This window comes from Oncorhynchus masou, unplaced genomic scaffold (genome assembly GCF_036934945.1).
Source record: "Oncorhynchus masou masou isolate Uvic2021 unplaced genomic scaffold, UVic_Omas_1.1 unplaced_scaffold_1593, whole genome shotgun sequence".
Classification (NCBI taxonomy): domain Eukaryota; kingdom Metazoa; phylum Chordata; class Actinopteri; order Salmoniformes; family Salmonidae; genus Oncorhynchus; species Oncorhynchus masou.
The window spans coordinates 105,001-127,437 of record NW_027006010.1 but is presented as its reverse complement, the minus strand read 5'-3'; the positions used below and the strand labels follow the sequence as shown (position 1 = coordinate 127,437).

The 22,437-nt window shown below is 44.8% G+C and overlaps 1 protein-coding gene across 1 annotated transcript in view; it reads left to right on the top strand.

Annotated features, from left to right (window-relative positions):
- The first annotated feature begins 16,692 nt into the window (after nt 1–16,692).
- The window catches only part of LOC135531456 (kinesin-like protein KIF13A), a 92,052-nt gene continuing 86,307 nt past the window's right edge, over nt 16,693–22,437 (top strand). The window contains 1 exon segment of the mRNA XM_064959494.1: nt 16,693–16,931. Coding sequence (XP_064815566.1) covers nt 16,771–16,931 — 161 coding nt within the window. The 5' untranslated portion in view covers nt 16,693–16,770.

The following is a 22,437-nucleotide window of genomic DNA, read 5'->3' as shown; positions in this document are numbered from 1 at the left end:
CCTTACGATACGTGCTGTAGTCTACTACCATTTCTCTATGACCACTGGGGTTAACACCCTTACTCTTACGATACGTGCTGTAGTCTACTACCATTTCTCTACTGTCACTGGGGTTAACACCCTTACGATACGTGCTGTAGTCTACTACCATTTCTCTATGACCACTGGGGTTAACACCCTTACGATACGTGCTGTAGTCTACTACCATTTCTCTATGACCTCTGGGGTTAACACCCTTACGATACGTGCTGTAGTCTACTACCATTTCTCTATGACCACTGGGGTTAACACCCTTACTCTTACGATACGTGCTGTAGTCTGCTACCATTTCTCTACTGCCACTGGGGTTAACACCCTTACTCTGACGATACGTGCTGTAGTCTACTACCATTTCTCTACTGCCACTGGGGTTAACACCCTTACTCTGACGATACGTGCTGTAGTCTACTACCATTTCTCTATGACCACTGGGGTTACCACCCTTACTCTTACGATACGTGCTGTAGTCTACTACCATTTCTCTATGACCACTGGGGTTAACACCCTTACTCTTACGATACATGCTGTAGTCTACTACCATTTCTCTATGACCACTGGGGTTAACACCCTTACGATACGTGCTGTAGTCTACTACCATTTCTCTATGACCACTGGGGTTAACACCCTTACGATACGTGCTGTAGTCTACTACCATTTCTCTATGACCTCTGGGGTTAACACCCTTACTCTTACGATACGTGCTGTAGTCTACTACCATTTCTCTATGACCTCTGGGGTTAACACCCTTACTCTTACGATACGTGCTGTAGTCTACTACCATTTCTCTATGACCACTGGGGTTAACACCCTTACGATACGTGCTGTAGTCTACTACCATTTCTCTATGACCACTGGGGTTAACACCCTTACTCTTACGATACGTGCTGTAGTCTACTACCATTTCTCTACTGTCACTGGGGTTAACACCCTTACTCTTACGATACGTGCTGTAGTCTACTACCATTTCTCTATGACCACTGGGGTTAACACCCTTACTCTTACGATACATGCTGTAGTCTACTACCATTTCTCTATGACCACTGGGGTTAACACCCTTACGATACGTGCTGTAGTCTACTACCATTTCTCTATGACCACTGGGGTTAACACCCTTACGATACGTGCTGTAGTCTACTACCATTTCTCTATGACCTCTGGGGTTAACACCCTTACTCTTACGATACGTGCTGTAGTCTACTACCATTTCTCTATGACCTCTGGGGTTAACACCCTTACTCTTACGATACGTGCTGTAGTCTACTACCATTTCTCTATGACCACTGGGGTTAACACCCTTACGATACGTGCTGTAGTCTACTACCATTTCTCTATGACCACTGGGGTTAACACCCTTACTCTTACGATACGTGCTGTAGTCTACTACCATTTCTCTACTGTCACTGGGGTTAACACCCTTACTCTTACGATACGTGCTGTAGTCTACTACCATTTCTCTATGACCACTGGGGTTAACACCCTTACTCTTACGATACATGCTGTAGTCTACTACCATTTCTCTATGACCACTGGGGTTAACACCCTTACGATACGTGCTGTAGTCTACTACCATTTCTCTATGACCACTGGGGTTAACACCCTTACGATACGTGCTGTAGTCTACTACCATTTCTCTATGACCTCTGGGGTTAACACCCTTACTCTTACGATACGTGCTGTAGTCTACTACCATTTCTCTATGACCTCTGGGGTTAACACCCTTACTCTTACGATACGTGCTGTAGTCTACTACCATTTCTCTATGACCACTGGGGTTAACACCCTTACGATACGTGCTGTAGTCTACTACCATTTCTCTATGACCACTGGGGTTAACACCCTTACTCTTACGATACGTGCTGTAGTCTACTACCATTTCTCTATGACCACTGGGGTTAACACTCTTACGATACGTGCTGTAGTCTACTACCATTTCTCTATGACCACTGGGGTTAACACCCTTACTCTTACGATACGTGCTGTAGTCTTCTACCATTTCTCTATGACCTCTGGGGTTAACACCCTTACTCTTACGATACGTGCTGTAGTCTACTACCATTTCTCTATGACCTCTGGGGTTAACACCCTTACTCTTACGATACGTGCTGTAGTCTACTACCATTTCTCTATGACCACTGGGGTTAACACCCTTACTCTTACGATACGTGCTGTAGTCTACTACCATTTCTCTATGACCACTGGGGTTAACACCCTTACTCTTACGATACGTGCTGTAGTCTACTACCATTTCTCTATGACCACTGGGGTTAACACCCTTACGATACGTGCTGTAGTCTACTACCATTTCTCTATGACCTCTGGGGTTAACACCCTTACGATACGTGCTGTAGTCTACTACCATTTCTCTATGACCACTGGGGTTAACACCCTTACTCTTACGATACGTGCTGTAGTCTACTACCATTTCTCTACTGTCACTGGGGTTAACACCCTTACGATACGTGCTGTAGTCTACTACCATTTCTCTATGACCACTGGGGTTAACACCCTTACGATACGTGCTGTAGTCTACTACCATTTCTCTATGACCTCTGGGGTTAACACCCTTACGATACGTGCTGTAGTCTACTACCATTTCTCTATGACCACTGGGGTTAACACCCTTACTCTTACGATACGTGCTGTAGTCTGCTACCATTTCTCTACTGCCACTGGGGTTAACACCCTTACTCTGACGATACGTGCTGTAGTCTACTACCATTTCTCTACTGCCACTGGGGTTAACACCCTTACTCTGACGATACGTGCTGTAGTCTACTACCATTTCTCTATGACCACTGGGGTTACCACCCTTACTCTTACGATACGTGCTGTAGTCTACTACCATTTCTCTATGACCACTGGGGTTAACACCCTTACTCTTACGATACGTGCTGTAGTCTACTACCATTTCTCTATGACCACTGGGGTTACCACCCTTACTCTTACGATACGTGCTGTAGTCTACTACCATTTCTCTATGACCTCTGGGGTTAACACCCTTACTCTTACGATACGTGCTGTAGTCTACTACCATTTCTCTACTGTCACTGGGGTTAACACCCTTACTCTTACGATACGTGCTGTAGTCTACTACCATTTCTCTATGACCTCTGGGGTTAACACCCTTACTCTTACGATACGTGCTGTAGTCTACTACCATTTCTCTATGACCACTGGGGTTAACACCCTTACTCTTACGATACGTGCTGTAGTCTACTACCATTTCTCTATGACCACTGGGGTTAACACCCTTACTCTTACGATACGTGCTGTAGTCTTCTACCATTTCTCTATGACCACTGGGGTTAACACCCTTACTCTTACGATACGTGCTGTAGTCTACTACCATTTCTCTACTGTCACTGGGGTTAACACCCTTACTCTTACGATACGTGCTGTAGTCTACTACCATTTCTCTATGAACACTGGGGTTAACACCCTTACTCTTACGATACGTGCTGTAGTGTACTACCATTTCTCTATGACCTCTGGGGTTAACACCCTTACTCTTACGATACGTGCTGTAGTCTACTACCATTTCTCTATGACCACTGGGGTTAACACCCTTACTCTTACGATACGTGCTGTAGTCTTCTACCATTTCTCTACTGTCACTGGGGTTAACACCCTTACTCTTACGATACGTGCTGTAGTCTACTACCATTTCTCTACTGTCACTGGGGTTAACACCCTTACTCTTACGATACGTGCTGTAGTCTACTACCATTTCTCTATGACCACTGGGGTAAACACCCTTACTCTTACGATACGTGCTGTAGTCTACTACCATTTCTCTATGACCTCTGGGGTTAACACCCTTACTCTTACGATACGTGCTGTAGTCTTCTACCATTTCTCTATGACCACTGGGGTTACCACCCTTACTCTTACGATACGTGCTGTAGTCTTCTACCATTTCTCTATGACCACTGGGGTTAACACCCTTACTCTTACGATACGTGCTGTAGTCTACTACCATTTCTCTACTGTCACTGGGGTTAACACCCTTACTCTTACGATACGTGCTGTAGTCTACTACCATTTCTCTACTGTCACTGGGGTTAACACCCTTACTCTTACGATACGTGCTGTAGTGTACTACCATTTCTCTATGACCACTGGGGTTAACACCCTTACTCTTACGATACGTGCTGTAGTCTACTACCATTTCTCTATGACCACTGGGGTTAACTCCCTTACTCTTACGATACGTGCTGTAGTCTTCTACCATTTCTCTACTGTCACTGGGGTTAACACCCTTACTCTTACGATACGTGCTGTAGTCTACTACCATTTCTCTATGACCACTGGGGTAAACACCCTTACTCTTACGATACGTGCTGTAGTCTACTACCATTTCTCTATGACCACTGGGGTTAACACCCTTACTCTTACGATACGTGCTGTAGTCTACTACCATTTCTCTACTGCCACTGGGGTTAACACCCTTACTCTTACGATACGTGCTGTAGTCTACTACCATTTCTCTATGACCTCTGGGGTTAACACCCTTACTCTTACGATACGTGCTGTAGTCTTCTACCATTTCTCTATGACCACTGGGGTTACCACCCTTACTCTTACGATACGTGCTGTAGTCTTCTACCATTTCTCTATGACCACTGGGGTTAACACCCTTACTCTTACGATACGTGCTGTAGTCTACTACCATTTCTCTATGACCACTGGGGTTAACACCCTTACTCTTACGATACGTGCTGTAGTCTACTACCATTTCTCTACTGTCACTGGGGTTAACACCCTTACTCTTACGATACGTGCTGTAGTCTACTACCATTTCTCTATGACCACTGGGGTTAACACCCTTACTCTTACGATACGTGCTGTAGTGTACTACCATTTCTCTACTGCCACTGGGGTTAACACCCTTACTCTTACGATACGTGCTGTAGTCTACTACCATTTCTCTACTGTCACTGGGGTTAACACCCTTACTCTTACGATACGTGCTGTAGTCTACTACCATTTCTCTATGACCACTGGGGTTAACACCCTTACTCTTACGATACGTGCTGTAGTCTACTACCATTTCTCTACTGTCACTGGGGTTAACACCCTTACTCTTACGATACGTGCTGTAGTGTACTACCATTTCTCTACTGTCACTGGGGTTAACACCCTTACTCTTACGATACGTGCTGTAGTCTTCTACCATTTCTCTATGACCACTGGGGTTAACACCCTTACTCTTACGATACGTGCTGTAGTCTACTACCATTTCTCTATGACCACTGGGGTTACCACCCTTACTCTTACGATACGTGCTGTAGTCTACTACCATTTCTCTATGACCACTGGGGTTAACTCCCTTACTCTTACGATACGTGCTGTAGTCTTCTACCATTTCTCTACTGTCACTGGGGTTAACACCCTTACTCTTACGATACGTGCTGTAGTCTTCTACCATTTCTCTATGACCACTGGGGTTAACACCCTTACTCTTACGATACGTGCTGTAGTCTACTACCATTTCTCTATGACCACTGGGGTTACCACCCTTACTCTTACGATACGTGCTGTAGTCTACTACCATTTCTCTATGACCACTGGGGTTAACTCCCTTACTCTTACGATACGTGCTGTAGTCTTCTACCATTTCTCTACTGTCACTGGGGTTAACACCCTTACTCTTACGATACGTGCTGTAGTCTACTACCATTTCTCTATGACCACTGGGGTAAACACCCTTACTCTTACGATACGTGCTGTAGTCTACTACCATTTCTCTATGACCACTGGGGTTAACACCCTTACTCTTACGATACGTGCTGTAGTCTACTACCATTTCTCTACTGCCACTGGGGTTAACACCCTTACTCTTACGATACGTGCTGTAGTCTACTACCATTTCTCTATGACCTCTGGGGTTAACACCCTTACTCTTACGATACGTGCTGTAGTCTTCTACCATTTCTCTATGACCACTGGGGTTACCACCCTTACTCTTACGATACGTGCTGTAGTCTTCTACCATTTCTCTATGACCACTGGGGTTAACACCCTTACTCTTACGATACGTGCTGTAGTCTACTACCATTTCTCTATGACCACTGGGGTTAACACCCTTACTCTTACGATACGTGCTGTAGTCTACTACCATTTCTCTACTGTCACTGGGGTTAACACCCTTACTCTTACGATACGTGCTGTAGTCTACTACCATTTCTCTATGACCACTGGGGTTAACACCCTTACTCTTACGATACGTGCTGTAGTGTACTACCATTTCTCTACTGCCACTGGGGTTAACACCCTTACTCTTACGATACGTGCTGTAGTCTACTACCATTTCTCTATGACCACTGGGGTTAACACCCTTACGATACGTGCTGTAGTCTACTACCATTTCTCTATGACCTCTGGGGTTAACACCCTTACGATACGTGCTGTAGTCTACTACCATTTCTCTATGACCACTGGGGTTAACACCCTTACTCTTACGATACGTGCTGTAGTCTACTACCATTTCTCTACTGTCACTGGGGTTAACACCCTTACGATACGTGCTGTAGTCTACTACCATTTCTCTATGACCACTGGGGTTAACACCCTTACGATACGTGCTGTAGTCTACTACCATTTCTCTATGACCTCTGGGGTTAACACCCTTACGATACGTGCTGTAGTCTACTACCATTTCTCTATGACCACTGGGGTTAACACCCTTACTCTTACGATACGTGCTGTAGTCTGCTACCATTTCTCTACTGCCACTGGGGTTAACACCCTTACTCTGACGATACGTGCTGTAGTCTACTACCATTTCTCTACTGCCACTGGGGTTAACACCCTTACTCTGACGATACGTGCTGTAGTCTACTACCATTTCTCTATGACCACTGGGGTTACCACCCTTACTCTTACGATACGTGCTGTAGTCTACTACCATTTCTCTATTACCACTGGGGTTAACACCCTTACTCTTACGATACGTGCTGTAGTCTACTACCATTTCTCTATGACCACTGGGGTTACCACCCTTACTCTTACGATACGTGCTGTAGTCTACTACCATTTCTCTATGACCTCTGGGGTTAACACCCTTACTCTTACGATACGTGCTGTAGTCTACTACCATTTCTCTACTGTCACTGGGGTTAACACCCTTACTCTTACGATACGTGCTGTAGTCTACTACCATTTCTCTATGACCTCTGGGGTTAACACCCTTACTCTTACGATACGTGCTGTAGTCTACTACCATTTCTCTATGACCACTGGGGTTAACACCCTTACTCTTACGATACGTGCTGTAGTCTACTACCATTTCTCTATGACCACTGGGGTTAACACCCTTACTCTTACGATACGTGCTGTAGTCTTCTACCATTTCTCTATGACCACTGGGGTTAACACCCTTACTCTTACGATACGTGCTGTAGTCTACTACCATTTCTCTACTGTCACTGGGGTTAACACCCTTACTCTTACGATACGTGCTGTAGTCTACTACCATTTCTCTATGAACACTGGGGTTAACACCCTTACTCTTACGATACGTGCTGTAGTGTACTACCATTTCTCTATGACCTCTGGGGTTAACACCCTTACTCTTACGATACGTGCTGTAGTCTACTACCATTTCTCTATGACCACTGGGGTTAACACCCTTACTCTTACGATACGTGCTGTAGTCTTCTACCATTTCTCTACTGTCACTGGGGTTAACACCCTTACTCTTACGATACGTGCTGTAGTCTACTACCATTTCTCTACTGTCACTGGGGTTAACACCCTTACTCTTACGATACGTGCTGTAGTCTACTACCATTTCTCTATGACCACTGGGGTAAACACCCTTACTCTTACGATACGTGCTGTAGTCTACTACCATTTCTCTATGACCTCTGGGGTTAACACCCTTACTCTTACGATACGTGCTGTAGTCTTCTACCATTTCTCTATGACCACTGGGGTTACCACCCTTACTCTTACGATACGTGCTGTAGTCTTCTACCATTTCTCTATGACCACTGGGGTTAACACCCTTACTCTTACGATACGTGCTGTAGTCTACTACCATTTCTCTACTGTCACTGGGGTTAACACCCTTACTCTTACGATACGTGCTGTAGTCTACTACCATTTCTCTACTGTCACTGGGGTTAACACCCTTACTCTTACGATACGTGCTGTAGTGTACTACCATTTCTCTATGACCACTGGGGTTAACACCCTTACTCTTACGATACGTGCTGTAGTCTACTACCATTTCTCTATGACCACTGGGGTTAACTCCCTTACTCTTACGATACGTGCTGTAGTCTTCTACCATTTCTCTACTGTCACTGGGGTTAACACCCTTACTCTTACGATACGTGCTGTAGTCTACTACCATTTCTCTATGACCACTGGGGTAAACACCCTTACTCTTACGATACGTGCTGTAGTCTACTACCATTTCTCTATGACCACTGGGGTTAACACCCTTACTCTTACGATACGTGCTGTAGTGTACTACCATTTCTCTACTGTCACTGGGGTTAACACCCTTACTCTTACGATACGTGCTGTAGTCTTCTACCATTTCTCTATGACCACTGGGGTTAACACCCTTACTCTTACGATACGTGCTGTAGTCTACTACCATTTCTCTATGACCACTGGGGTTACCACCCTTACTCTTACGATACGTGCTGTAGTCTACTACCATTTCTCTATGACCACTGGGGTTAACTCCCTTACTCTTACGATACGTGCTGTAGTCTTCTACCATTTCTCTACTGTCACTGGGGTTAACACCCTTACTCTTACGATACGTGCTGTAGTCTACTACCATTTCTCTATGACCACTGGGGTAAACACCCTTACTCTTACGATACGTGCTGTAGTCTACTACCATTTCTCTATGACCACTGGGGTTAACACCCTTACTCTTACGATACGTGCTGTAGTCTACTACCATTTCTCTACTGCCACTGGGGTTAACACCCTTACTCTTACGATACGTGCTGTAGTCTACTACCATTTCTCTATGACCTCTGGGGTTAACACCCTTACTCTTACGATACGTGCTGTAGTCTTCTACCATTTCTCTATGACCACTGGGGTTACCACCCTTACTCTTACGATACGTGCTGTAGTCTTCTACCATTTCTCTATGACCACTGGGGTTAACACCCTTACTCTTACGATACGTGCTGTAGTCTACTACCATTTCTCTATGACCACTGGGGTTAACACCCTTACTCTTACGATACGTGCTGTAGTCTACTACCATTTCTCTACTGTCACTGGGGTTAACACCCTTACTCTTACGATACGTGCTGTAGTCTACTACCATTTCTCTATGACCACTGGGGTTAACACCCTTACTCTTACGATACGTGCTGTAGTGTACTACCATTTCTCTACTGCCACTGGGGTTAACACCCTTACTCTTACGATACGTGCTGTAGTCTACTACCATTTCTCTATGACCACTGGGGTTAACACCCTTACGATACGTGCTGTAGTCTACTACCATTTCTCTATGACCTCTGGGGTTAACACCCTTACGATACGTGCTGTAGTCTACTACCATTTCTCTATGACCACTGGGGTTAACACCCTTACTCTTACGATACGTGCTGTAGTCTACTACCATTTCTCTACTGTCACTGGGGTTAACACCCTTACGATACGTGCTGTAGTCTACTACCATTTCTCTATGACCTCTGGGGTTAACACCCTTACGATACGTGCTGTAGTCTTCTACCATTTCTCTATGACCACTGGGGTTAACACCCTTACTCTTACGATACGTGCTGTAGTCTACTACCATTTCTCTATGACCACTGGGGTTAACACCCTTACTCTTACGATACGTGCTGTAGTCTACTACCATTTCTCTACTGTCACTGGGGTTAACACCCTTACTCTTACGATACGTGCTGTAGTCTACTACCATTTCTCTATGACCACTGGGGTTAACACCCTTACTCTTACGATACGTGCTGTAGTGTACTACCATTTCTCTACTGCCACTGGGGTTAACACCCTTACTCTTACGATACGTGCTGTAGTCTACTACCATTTCTCTATGACCACTGGGGTTAACACCCTTACGATACGTGCTGTAGTCTACTACCATTTCTCTATGACCTCTGGGGTTAACACCCTTACGATACGTGCTGTAGTCTTCTACCATTTCTCTATGACCACTGGGGTTAACACCCTTACTCTTACGATACGTGCTGTAGTCTACTACCATTTCTCTACTGTCACTGGGGTTAACACCCTTACTCTTACGATACGTGCTGTAGTCTACTACCATTTCTCTATGACCACTGGGGTTAACACCCTTACTCTTACGATACGTGCTGTAGTGTACTACCATTTCTCTACTGCCACTGGGGTTAACACCCTTACTCTTACGATACGTGCTGTAGTCTACTACCATTTCTCTATGACCACTGGGGTTAACACCCTTACGATACGTGCTGTAGTCTACTACCATTTCTCTATGACCTCTGGGGTTAACACCCTTACGATACGTGCTGTAGTCTACTACCATTTCTCTATGACCACTGGGGTTAACACCCTTACTCTTACGATACGTGCTGTAGTCTACTACCATTTCTCTACTGTCACTGGGGTTAACACCCTTACTCTTACGATACGTGCTGTAGTCTACTACCATTTCTCTATGACCACTGGGGTTAACACCCTTACTCTTACGATACGTGCTGTAGTCTACTACCATTTCTCTACTGTCACTGGGGTTAACACCCTTACTCTTACGATACGTGCTGTAGTGTACTACCATTTCTCTACTGTCACTGGGGTTAACACCCTTACTCTTACGATACGTGCTGTAGTCTTCTACCATTTCTCTATGACCACTGGGGTTAACACCCTTACTCTTACGATACGTGCTGTAGTCTACTACCATTTCTCTATGACCACTGGGGTTACCACCCTTACTCTTACGATACGTGCTGTAGTCTACTACCATTTCTCTATGACCACTGGGGTTAACTCCCTTACTCTTACGATACGTGCTGTAGTCTTCTACCATTTCTCTACTGTCACTGGGGTTAACACCCTTACTCTTACGATACGTGCTGTAGTCTACTACCATTTCTCTATGACCACTGGGGTAAACACCCTTACTCTTACGATACGTGCTGTAGTCTACTACCATTTCTCTATGACCACTGGGGTTAACACCCTTACTCTTACGATACGTGCTGTAGTCTACTACCATTTCTCTACTGCCACTGGGGTTAACACCCTTACTCTTACGATACGTGCTGTAGTCTACTACCATTTCTCTATGACCTCTGGGGTTAACACCCTTACTCTTACGATACGTGCTGTAGTCTTCTACCATTTCTCTATGACCACTGGGGTTACCACCCTTACTCTTACGATACGTGCTGTAGTCTTCTACCATTTCTCTATGACCACTGGGGTTAACACCCTTACTCTTACGATACGTGCTGTAGTCTACTACCATTTCTCTATGACCACTGGGGTTAACACCCTTACTCTTACGATACGTGCTGTAGTCTACTACCATTTCTCTACTGTCACTGGGGTTAACACCCTTACTCTTACGATACGTGCTGTAGTCTACTACCATTTCTCTATGACCACTGGGGTTAACACCCTTACTCTTACGATACGTGCTGTAGTGTACTACCATTTCTCTACTGCCACTGGGGTTAACACCCTTACTCTTACGATACGTGCTGTAGTCTACTACCATTTCTCTACTGTCACTGGGGTTAACACCCTTACTCTTACGATACGTGCTGTAGTCTACTACCATTTCTCTATGACCACTGGGGTTAACACCCTTACTCTTACGATACGTGCTGTAGTCTACTACCATTTCTCTACTGTCACTGGGGTTAACACCCTTACTCTTACGATACGTGCTGTAGTGTACTACCATTTCTCTACTGTCACTGGGGTTAACACCCTTACTCTTACGATACGTGCTGTAGTCTTCTACCATTTCTCTATGACCACTGGGGTTAACACCCTTACTCTTACGATACGTGCTGTAGTCTACTACCATTTCTCTATGACCACTGGGGTTACCACCCTTACTCTTACGATACGTGCTGTAGTCTACTACCATTTCTCTATGACCACTGGGGTTAACACCCTTACTCTTACGATACGTGCTGTAGTCTACTACCATTTCTCTACTGTCACTGGGGTTAACACCCTTACTCTTACGATACGTGCTGTAGTCTACTACCATTTCTCTATGACCACTGGGGTTAACACCCTTACTCTTACGATACGTGCTGTAGTCTACTACCATTTCTCTATGACCACTGGGGTTAACACCCTTACTCTTACGATACGTGCTGTAGTCTACTACCATTTCTCTACTGTCACTGGGGTTAACACCCTTACTCTTACGATACGTGCTGTAGTCTACTACCATTTCTCTACTGTCACTGGGGTTAACACCCTTACTCTTACGATACGTGCTGTAGTGTACTACCATTTCTCTACTGCCACTGGGGTTAACACCCTTACTCTTACGATACGTGCTGTAGTCTACTACCATTTCTCTACTGTCACTGGGGTTAACACCCTTACTCTTACGATACGTGCTGTAGTGTACTACCATTTCTCTACTGCCACTGGGTTTAACACCCTTACTCTTACGATACGTGCTGTAGTCTACTACCATTTCTCTACTGTCACTGGGGTTAACACCCTTACTCTTACGATACGTGCTGTAGTGTACTACCATTTCTCTATGACCTCTGGGGTTAACACCCTTACTCTTACGATACGTGCTGTAGTCTACTACCATTTCTCTATGACCTCTGGGGTAAACACCCTTACTCTTACGATACGTGCTGTAGTCTACTACCATTTCTCTACTGTCACTGGGGTTAACACCCTTACTCTTACGATACGTGCTGTAGTGTACTACCATTTCTCTATGACCTCTGGGGTTAACACCCTTACTCTTACGATACGTGCTGTAGTCTACTACCATTTCTCTATGACCTCTGGGGTTAACACCCTTACTCTGACGATACGTGCTGTAGTCTACTACCATTTCTCTATGACCTCTGGGGTTAACACCCTTACTCTTACGATACGTGCTGTAGTCTACTACCATTTCTCTATGACCACTGGGGTTACCACCCTTACTCTTACGATACGTGCTGTAGTCTACTACCATTTCTCTATGACCACTGGGGTTAACACCCTTACTCTTACGATACGTGCTGTAGTGTACTACCATTTCTCTACTGTCTCTGGGGTTAACACCCTTACTCTTACGATACGTGCTGTAGTCTACTACCATTTCTCTATGACCACTGGGGTTAACACCCTTACTCTTACGATACGTGCTGTAGTCTACTACCATTTCTCTATGACCACTGGTGTTAACACCCTTACTCTTACGATACGTGCTGTAGTGTACTACCATTTCTCTATTTCAACTGTCTTTTGTTGTCAAGAAGCCAAAGGCATAATCGTAGTCATATTAACAACTCATAGTTGTTGCATCTTAAGATCTCACCTTTTTCTAACGGTGATTTTAATCTCTGTCACAGATGAACCGCTTTCATCAGGTGCGCCGTTTAGAATGGGGTTTTCTCGCAAATTGCATTCTGGGAAATGTTTGAAAAGGACGTTTTATTGGCTGCTTCACTACAGGAGCTCTCTTCTTAAGAGGCATTACAATCATCTACATGTGATTTCTGTCGTTCTGAGCACCGTGGGTGGTCACCCCGCCAATGGGTGACGCACCCAATGCATATGGGTCCGGTGGAAATCTTTCTGGTCACGTTTTCCTAACAGAAACCCTGCTGTAGTTCTAAACTATCTGACTCAGGACCAAACAGTTGTCAGAATCCCTGAACAAACACATTTACAGACATGTTTTCAACACACCTGCAGTGAGCACATCAGATAGTTGCCGTAGAAACCCCCCCCCCGCCCCAGACTTTGTTGTGGGTCTGTTTGCCAAACTCTCGGTTCAGATAAGTGATGGTCCCTTTCTCTATGATCTCTACCCCTATTTACTAAACAACATTGTTTCATTTACTTGTTTCTATTCGATGCTGTTTAATCTCTGCTGTTGTCGCTTCCTGTCTCTCCCTGTAGGTTCTGCTGTCCAGCCTGTAGAGCTGGTGTGTAAAGGACTGTTGAAGTCTATATGTGTAGCTAAAGGCTCTGCTCTGCTGTTGTCTCTGTTCCTTCCTGTCTCTCCCTGTAGGTTCTGCTGTCCAGTCTGTAGAGCTGGTGTGTAAAGGACTGTCTATATGTGTAGCTAAAGGCTCTGCTCTGCTGTTGTCTCTGTTCCTTCCTGTCTCTCCCTGTAGGTTCTGCTGTCCAGTCTGTAGAGCTGGTGTGTAAAGGACTGTTGAAGTCTATATGTGTAGCTAAAGGCTCTGCTCTGCTGTTGTCTCTGTTCCTTCCTGTCTCTCCCTGTAGGTTCTGGTGTCCAGTCTGTAGAGCTGGTGTGTAAAGGACTGTCTATATGTGTAGCTAAAGGCTCTGCTCTGCTGTTGTCTCTGTTCCTTCCTGTCTCTCCCTGTAGGTTCTGGTGTCCAGTCTGTAGAGCTGGTGTGTAATCTCTGCTGTTGTCTCTGTTCCTTCCTGTCTCTCCCTGTAGGTTCTGCTGTCCAGCCTGTAGAGCTGGTGTGTAAAGGACTGTCTATATGTGTAGCTAAAGGCTCTGCTCTGCTGTTGTCTCTGTTCCTTCCTGTCTCACTGCAGGGTCTGCTGTCCAGTCTGTAGAGCTGCTGTGTAAAGGACTGTCTATATGTGTAGCTAAAGGCTCTGCTCTGCTGTTGTCTCTGTTCCTTCCTGTCTCTCTGCAGGGTCTGCTGTCCAGTCTGTAGAGCTGCTGTGTAAAGGACTGTCTATATGTGTAGCTAAAGGCTCTGCTCTGCTGTTGTCTCTGTTCCTTCCTGTCTCTCTGCAGGGTCTGCTGTCCAGCCTGTAGAGCTGCTGTGTAAAGGACTGTCTATATGTGTAGCTAAAGGCTCTGCTCTGCTGTTGTCTCTGTTCCTTCCTGTCTCTCTGCAGGGTCTGCTGTCCAGCCTGTAGAGCTGCTGTGTAAAGGACTGTCTATATGTGTAGCTAAAGGCTCTGCTCTGCTGTTGTCTCTGTTCCTTCCTGTCTCTCTGCAGGGTCTGCTGTCCAGTCTGTAGAGCTGGTGTGTAAAGGACTGTCTATATGTGTAGCTAAAGGCTCTGCTCTGCTGTTGTCTCTGTTCCTTCCTGTCTCTCCCTGTAGGTTCTGCTGTCCAGTCTGTAGAGCTGCTGTGTAAAGGACTGTCTATATGTGTAGCTAAAGGCTCTGCTCTGCTGTTGTCTCTGTTCCTTCCTGTCTCTCCCTGTAGGTTCTGCTGTCCAGTCTGTAGAGCTGCTGTGTAAAGGACTGTCTATATGTGTAGCTAAAGGCTCTGCTCTGCTGTTGTCTCTGTTCCTTCCTGTCTCTCCCTGTAGGTTCTGCTGTCCAGCCTGTAGAGCTGCTGTGTAAAGGACTGTCTATATGTGTAGCTAAAGGCTCTGCTCTGCTGTTGTCTCTGTTCCTTCCTGTCTCTCCCTGTAGGTTCTGCTGTCCAGTCTGTAGAGCTGGTGTGTAAAGGACTGTCTATATGTGTAGCTAAAGGCTCTGCTCTGCTGTTGTCTCTGTTCCTTCCTGTCTCTCCCTGTAGGTTCTGCTGTCCAGCCTGTAGAGCTGCTGTGTAAAGGACTGTCTATATGTGTAGCTAAAGGCTCTGCTCTGCTGTTGTCTCTGTTCCTTCCTGTCTCTCCCTGTAGGTTCTGCTGTCCAGCCTGTAGAGCTGCTGTGTAAAGGACTGTCTATATGTGTAGCTAAAGGCTCTGCTCTGCTGTTGTCTCTGTTCCTTCCTGTCTCTCCCTGTAGGTTCTGCTGTCCAGTCTGTAGAGCTGGTGTGTAAAGGACTGTCTATATGTGTAGCTAAAGGCTCTGCTCTGCTGTTGTCTCTGTTCCTTCCTGTCTCTCCCTGTAGGTTCTGCTGTCCAGCCTGTAGAGCTGCTGTGTAAAGGACTGTCTATATGTGTAGCTAAAGGCTCTGCTCTGCTGTTGTCTCTGTTCCTTCCTGTCTCTCTGCAGGGTCTGCTGTCCAGTCTGTAGAGCTGGTGTGTAAAGGACTGTCTATATGTGTAGCTAAAGGCTCTGCTCTGCTGTTGTCTCTGTTCCTTCCTGTCTCTCCCTGTAGGTTCTGCTGTCCAGTCTGTAGAGCTGCTGTGTAAAGGACTGTCTATATGTGTAGCTAAAGGCTCTGCTCTGCTGCTGTCTCTGTTCCTTCCTGTCTCTCCCTGTAGGTTCTGCTGTCCAGCCTGTAGAGCTGGTGTGTAAAGGACTGTCTATATGTGTAGCTAAAGGCTCTGCTCTGCTGTTGTCTCTGTTCCTTCCTGTCTCTCCCTGTAGGTTCTGCTGTCCAGTCTGTAGAGCTGCTGTGTAAAGGACTGTCTATATGTGTAGCTAAAGGCTCTGCTCTGCTGTTGTCTCTGTTCCTTCCTGTCTCTCCCTGTAGGTTCTGCTGTCCAGTCTGTAGAGCTGGTGTGTAAAGGACTGTCTATATGTGTAGCTAAAGGCTCTGCTCTGCTGTTGTCTCTGTTCCTTCCTGTCTCTCCCTGTAGGTTCTGCTGTCCAGCCTGTAGAGCTGCTGTGTAAAGGACTGTCTATATGTGTAGCTAAAGGCTCTGCTCTGCTGTTGTCTCTGTTCCTTCCTGTCTCTCTGCAGGGTCAGGGAAGTCCTTCTCCATGATGGGGAATAAGAAGGCTCCAGGGCTGATCCCCAGGCTGTGCTGCTCCCTGTTTGAGAGGATCGGCCGGGAGGACAGCCAGGGTCTCTCCTTCAAGGTGGAGGTCTCCTACATGGAGATATACAACGAGAAGGTCCGTGACCTGCTGGACCCTAAAGGGTGAGTTTAGACGGACGGACGGATGGACACACACACACACACATGCACGGATATGCACACACACGGACTGATGTGCAGATGGATGTACACACACACACACACACACACACACACACACACACACACACACACACACACACACACACACACACACACACACACACACACACACACACACACACACACTCTCTCTCTCTAACTTGAACAGTCTTTGGAGTAGCCTATCTCATGGACTTATAAATGTTTATAAATGGTGTGGAACTGACCATATATCCTCGCTCTTCATAAATCATGGGCTTCCTGTACGCTGATTGGTTTATAAATGGTGTGGAACTGACCATATATCCTCGCTCTTCATAAATCATGGGCTTCATATACGCTGATTGGTTTATAAATGGTGTGGAACTGACCATATATCCTCGCTCTTCATAAATCATGGGCTTCATATACGCTGATTGGTTTATAAATGGTGTGGAACTGACCATATATCCTCGCTCTTCATAAATCATGGGCTTCCTGTACGCTGATTGGTTTATAAATGGTGTGGAACTGACCATATATCCTCGCTCTTCATAAATCATGGGCTTCCTGTACGCTGATTGGTTTATAAATGGTGTGGAACTGACCATATATCCTCGCTCTTCATAAATCATGGGCTTCCTGTACGCTGATTGGTTTATAAATGGTGTGGAACTGACCATATATCCTCGCTCTTCATAAATCATGGGCTTCCTGTACGCTGATTGGTTTATAAATGGTGTGGAACTGACCATAGGTAGGTCTGTTTTAATACAGTAGGTCTGTTTTAATACAGTAGGTCTGTTTTAATACAGTACATACAGTAGGTCTGTTTTAATACACTACATACAGTAGGTCTGTTTTAATACAGAACATACAGTAGGTCTGTTTTAATACACTACATACAGTAGGTCTGTTTTAATACACTACATACAGTAGGTCTGTTTTAATACAGAACATGCAGTAGGTCTGTTTTAATATAGTAGGTCTGCATTGATACAATACATACAGTAGGTCTGTTTTAATACAGAACATACAGTAGGTCTGTTTTAATATAGTAGGTCTGCATTGATACAATACATACAGTAGGTCTGTTTTAATACAGAACATACAGTAGGTCTGTTTTAATACAGTAGGTCTGTTTTAATACAGTAGGTCTGTTTTAATACAGTACATACAGTAGGTCTGTTTTAATACACTACATACAGTAGGTCTGTTTGAATACAGTAGGTCTGCTTTAATACAGTACATACAGTAGGTCTGCTTTAATACAGTACATACAGTAGGTCTGTTTTAATACAGTACATACAGTAGGTCTGCTTTAATACAGTACATACAGTAGGTCTGCTTTAATACAGTACATACAGTAGGTCTGTTTTAATACAGTACATACAGTAGGTCTGTTTTAATACAGTAGGTCTGTTTTAATACAGTACATACAGTACATCTGTTTTAATACAGTAGGTCTGTTTTAATACAGTACATACAGTAGGTCTGTTTTAATACAGTAGGTCTGTTTTAATACAGTACATATAGTAGGTCTGTTTTAATACAGTAGGTCTGTTTTAATACAGTTCATACAGTAGGTCTGTTTTAATACAGTTCATACAGTAGGTCTGTTTTAATACAGTAGGTCTGCATTAATACAATACATACAGTAGGTCTGTTTTAATACAGTTCATACAGTAGGTCTGTTTTAATACAGTAGGTCTGTTGTAATACAGTTCATACAGTAGGTCTGTTTTAATACAGTACATACAGTAGGTCTGTTTTAATACAGTAGGTCTGTTTTAATACAGTAGGTCTGTTTTAATACAGTAGGTCTGTTGTAAAACAGTACATACAGTAGGTCTGTTTTAATACAGTAGGTCTGTTTTAATACAGTAGGTCTGTTGTAAAACAGTACATACAGTAGGTCTGTTTTAATACAGTAGGTCTGTTTTAATACAGTAGGTCTGTTTTAATACAGTACATATAGTAGGTCTTGTGGCATTCTAATGATCTTGGATCCAATCCCAGTCAGTCAGATACCCAATCAGCTCTATGTGTACAAGCTCTCCTCTTGTTCCCAGTCTATAGGCACGTGTCCATGTACACAATGAAGCTCTGGGAACTTATGTTGACTGTCAAGTATTTTCTGATTCAGCTGCATTCTTAACAGATCTCATTCGGTCTGCGTCTGACAGGAGGGAGGGCGGTAAGGGAGGGCTAACTGACTGAGTGTGTATCAGGTACAGCTGTTAGAGAGCAGGGGTGGGTGTGGTGTGGTGTGTGTGTGGACACTGGACAGCCCTAGAGAGGGACAACATTGGAGCTCTCTGTCTGTGTAGCTGCAGATGTCTGTGAGAGGAGAGGATATAGCCAAGTCAGTCCCAGCTCCATGCAACTGACCTCTCTGTTATTTATTGGCTGAGACCCTCTCTCTGTGTCTCTCTCTCTCTGTGTGTCTCTTTCTGTGTCTCTCTCTCTGTGTGTCTCTCGGTCTTTCTCTCTCGGTCTCTCCCTCTCACGGTCTCTCTGTCTCTCGCTCTCTCGCTCTCTCTCACAGTCTCTCTCTCTCTCTCACCTTCTCTCTCTCTCTCTCTCTCTCTCTCTCTCTCTCTCTCACCTTCTCTCTCTCTCACCTTCTCTCTCTCTCACCTTCTCTCTCTCTGTCTCTGTCTCTCACTCTCTCTCTCTCACCTTCTCTCTCTCTGTCTCTCACTCTCTCTCTCACAGTGTCTCTCTCTGTCTCTCTCTCTCTCTCTCTCTCTCTCTCTCGCTCTGTGTGTGTGTGTTCAATTCAATATAAGGGCTTTATTGGCATGGGTATCTCTGTATGTATCTCTGTATGTATCTCTGTGTGTATCTCTGTGTGTATCTCTGTATGTATCGCTGTATATATCTCTCTGTGTATCTCTGTATATATCTCTGTGTGTATCTGTATGTATCTCTGTGTGTATCTCTGTATGTATCTCTGTGTGTATCTGTATATATCTCTGTGTGTATCTGTATGTATCTCTGTGTGTATCTCTGTATATATCTCTGTGTGTATCTCTGTATATATCTCTGTGTGTATCTCTATATATGTATCTCTGTATGTATCTCTGTGTGTATCTCTGTAAATATCTCTGTGTGTATCTCTGTATATATCTCTGTGTGTATCTCTGTATATATCTCTGTGTGTATCTCTGTATATATCTCTGTGTGTATCTCTGTGTGTATCTCAGTGTCTCATCAGTTTGGTTCAACTGTAGGCTGACCACTCTGAACTTTCCCTCTCTGTCTGTCATCCCCTGTTGTAAACCTAGAGACAGGCCCCACACACACACACACACACACACACACACACACACACACACACACACACACACACACACACACACACACACACACACACACACACACACACACACACACACACACACACACACTTCCCCCTGTCTGTCCTCCCCTGTTAGACATATTGATTTGAACAGAGAGCAGCCAATTTGAGCTGTGAACTTGAGTTTTGCCAACCTCTGTAAATCTACTTCTCCAGAGAGAGAGAGGAGGCCTATATAGTGATATATAGTCTGTGTGTGTAGGTGAAAGAGAGGAGGCCTATATAGTGATATATAGTCTGTGTGTGTAGGTGAGAGAGAGGAGGCCTATATAATGATATATAGTCTGTGTGTGTAGGTGAGAGAGAGGAGGCATATATAGTGATATATAGTCTGTGTGTGTAGGTGAGAGAGAGGAGGCCTATATAGTGATATATAGTCTGTGTGTGTAGGTGAGAGAGAGGAGGCCTATATAGTGATATATAGTCTGTGTGTGTAGGTGAGAGAGAGGAGGCATATATAGTCTGTGTGTGTAGGTGAGAGAGAGGAGGCCTGTATAGTGATATATAGTCTGTGTGTGTAGGTGAGAGAGAGGAGGCCTATATAGTGATATATAGTAGGTGTGTGTAGGTGAGAGAGAGGAGGCCTATATAGTCTGTGTGTGTAGGTGAGAGAGAGGAGGCCTATATAGTGATATATAGTCTGTGTTTTTAGGTGAGAGAGAGGAGGCCTATATAGTGATATATAGTCTGTGTGTGTAGATGAGAGAGAGGAGGCCTATATAGTGATATATAGTCTGTGTGTGTAGGTGAGAGAGAGGAGGCATATATAGTGATATATAGTCTGTGTGTGTAGGTGAGAGAGAGGAGGCCTATATAGTGATATATAGTCTGTGTGTGTAGGTGAGAGAGAGGAGGCATATATAGTGATATATAGTCTGTGTGTGTAGGTGAGAGAGAGGAGGCATATATAGTGATATATAGTCCGTGTGTGGAGGTGAGAGAGAGGAGGCCTATATAGTGATATATAGTCTGTGTGTGTAGGTGAGAGAGAGGAGGCCTATATAGTGATATATAGTCTGTGTGTGTAGGTGAGAGAGAGGAGGCCTATATAGTGATATATAGTCTGTGTGTGTAGGTGAGAGAGAGGAGGCCTATATAGTGATATATAGTCTGTGTGTGTAGGTGAGAGAGAGGAGGCCTATATAGTGATCTATAGTCTGTGTGTGTAGGTGAGAGGGGGGGTTGGGGGGCGCTAAGTCGACCGTCACTGATCTCAAGCTTTCCCACCCCCTCTGGCAAACAGCCAAGTGAAGATCAGGTTCAACCCATCTGCACCACCTAGTGAAGAACACACACACACACATACTGCACCACCTAGTGAAGAACACACACATACTGCACCACCTAGTGAAGAACACACACACACACATACACATACTGCACCACCTAGTGAAGAACACACACACACATACACATACTGTACCACCTAGTGAAGAACACACACACACACACACACACTGCACCACCTAGTGAAGAACACACACATACTGCACCACCTAGTGAAGAACACACACACACACATACACATACTGCACCACCTAGTGAAGAACACACACACACATACACATACTGTACCACCTAGTGAAGAACACACACACACACACACACACTGCACCACCTAGTGAAGAACACACACACATACTGCACCACCTAGTGAAGAACACACACATACTGCACCACCTAGTGAAGAACACACACACACACATACACATACTGCACCACCTAGTGAAGAACACACACACACATACACATACTGTACCACCTAGTGAAGAACACACACACACACACACACACTGCACCACCTAGTGAAGAACACACACACATACTGCACCACCTAGTGAAGAACACACACACACACACACTGCACCACCTAGTGAATAACACACACACATACACACACACATACTGCACCACCTAGTGAAGAACACACACACACACATACACACATACTGCACCACCTAGTGAAGAACACACACACACACATACTGCACCACCTAGTGAAGAACACACACACATACACACACACACACTGTACCACCTAGTGAAGAACACACACACACACTGCACCACCTAGTGAAGAACACACACACATACACACACACACACACACACTGCACCACCTAG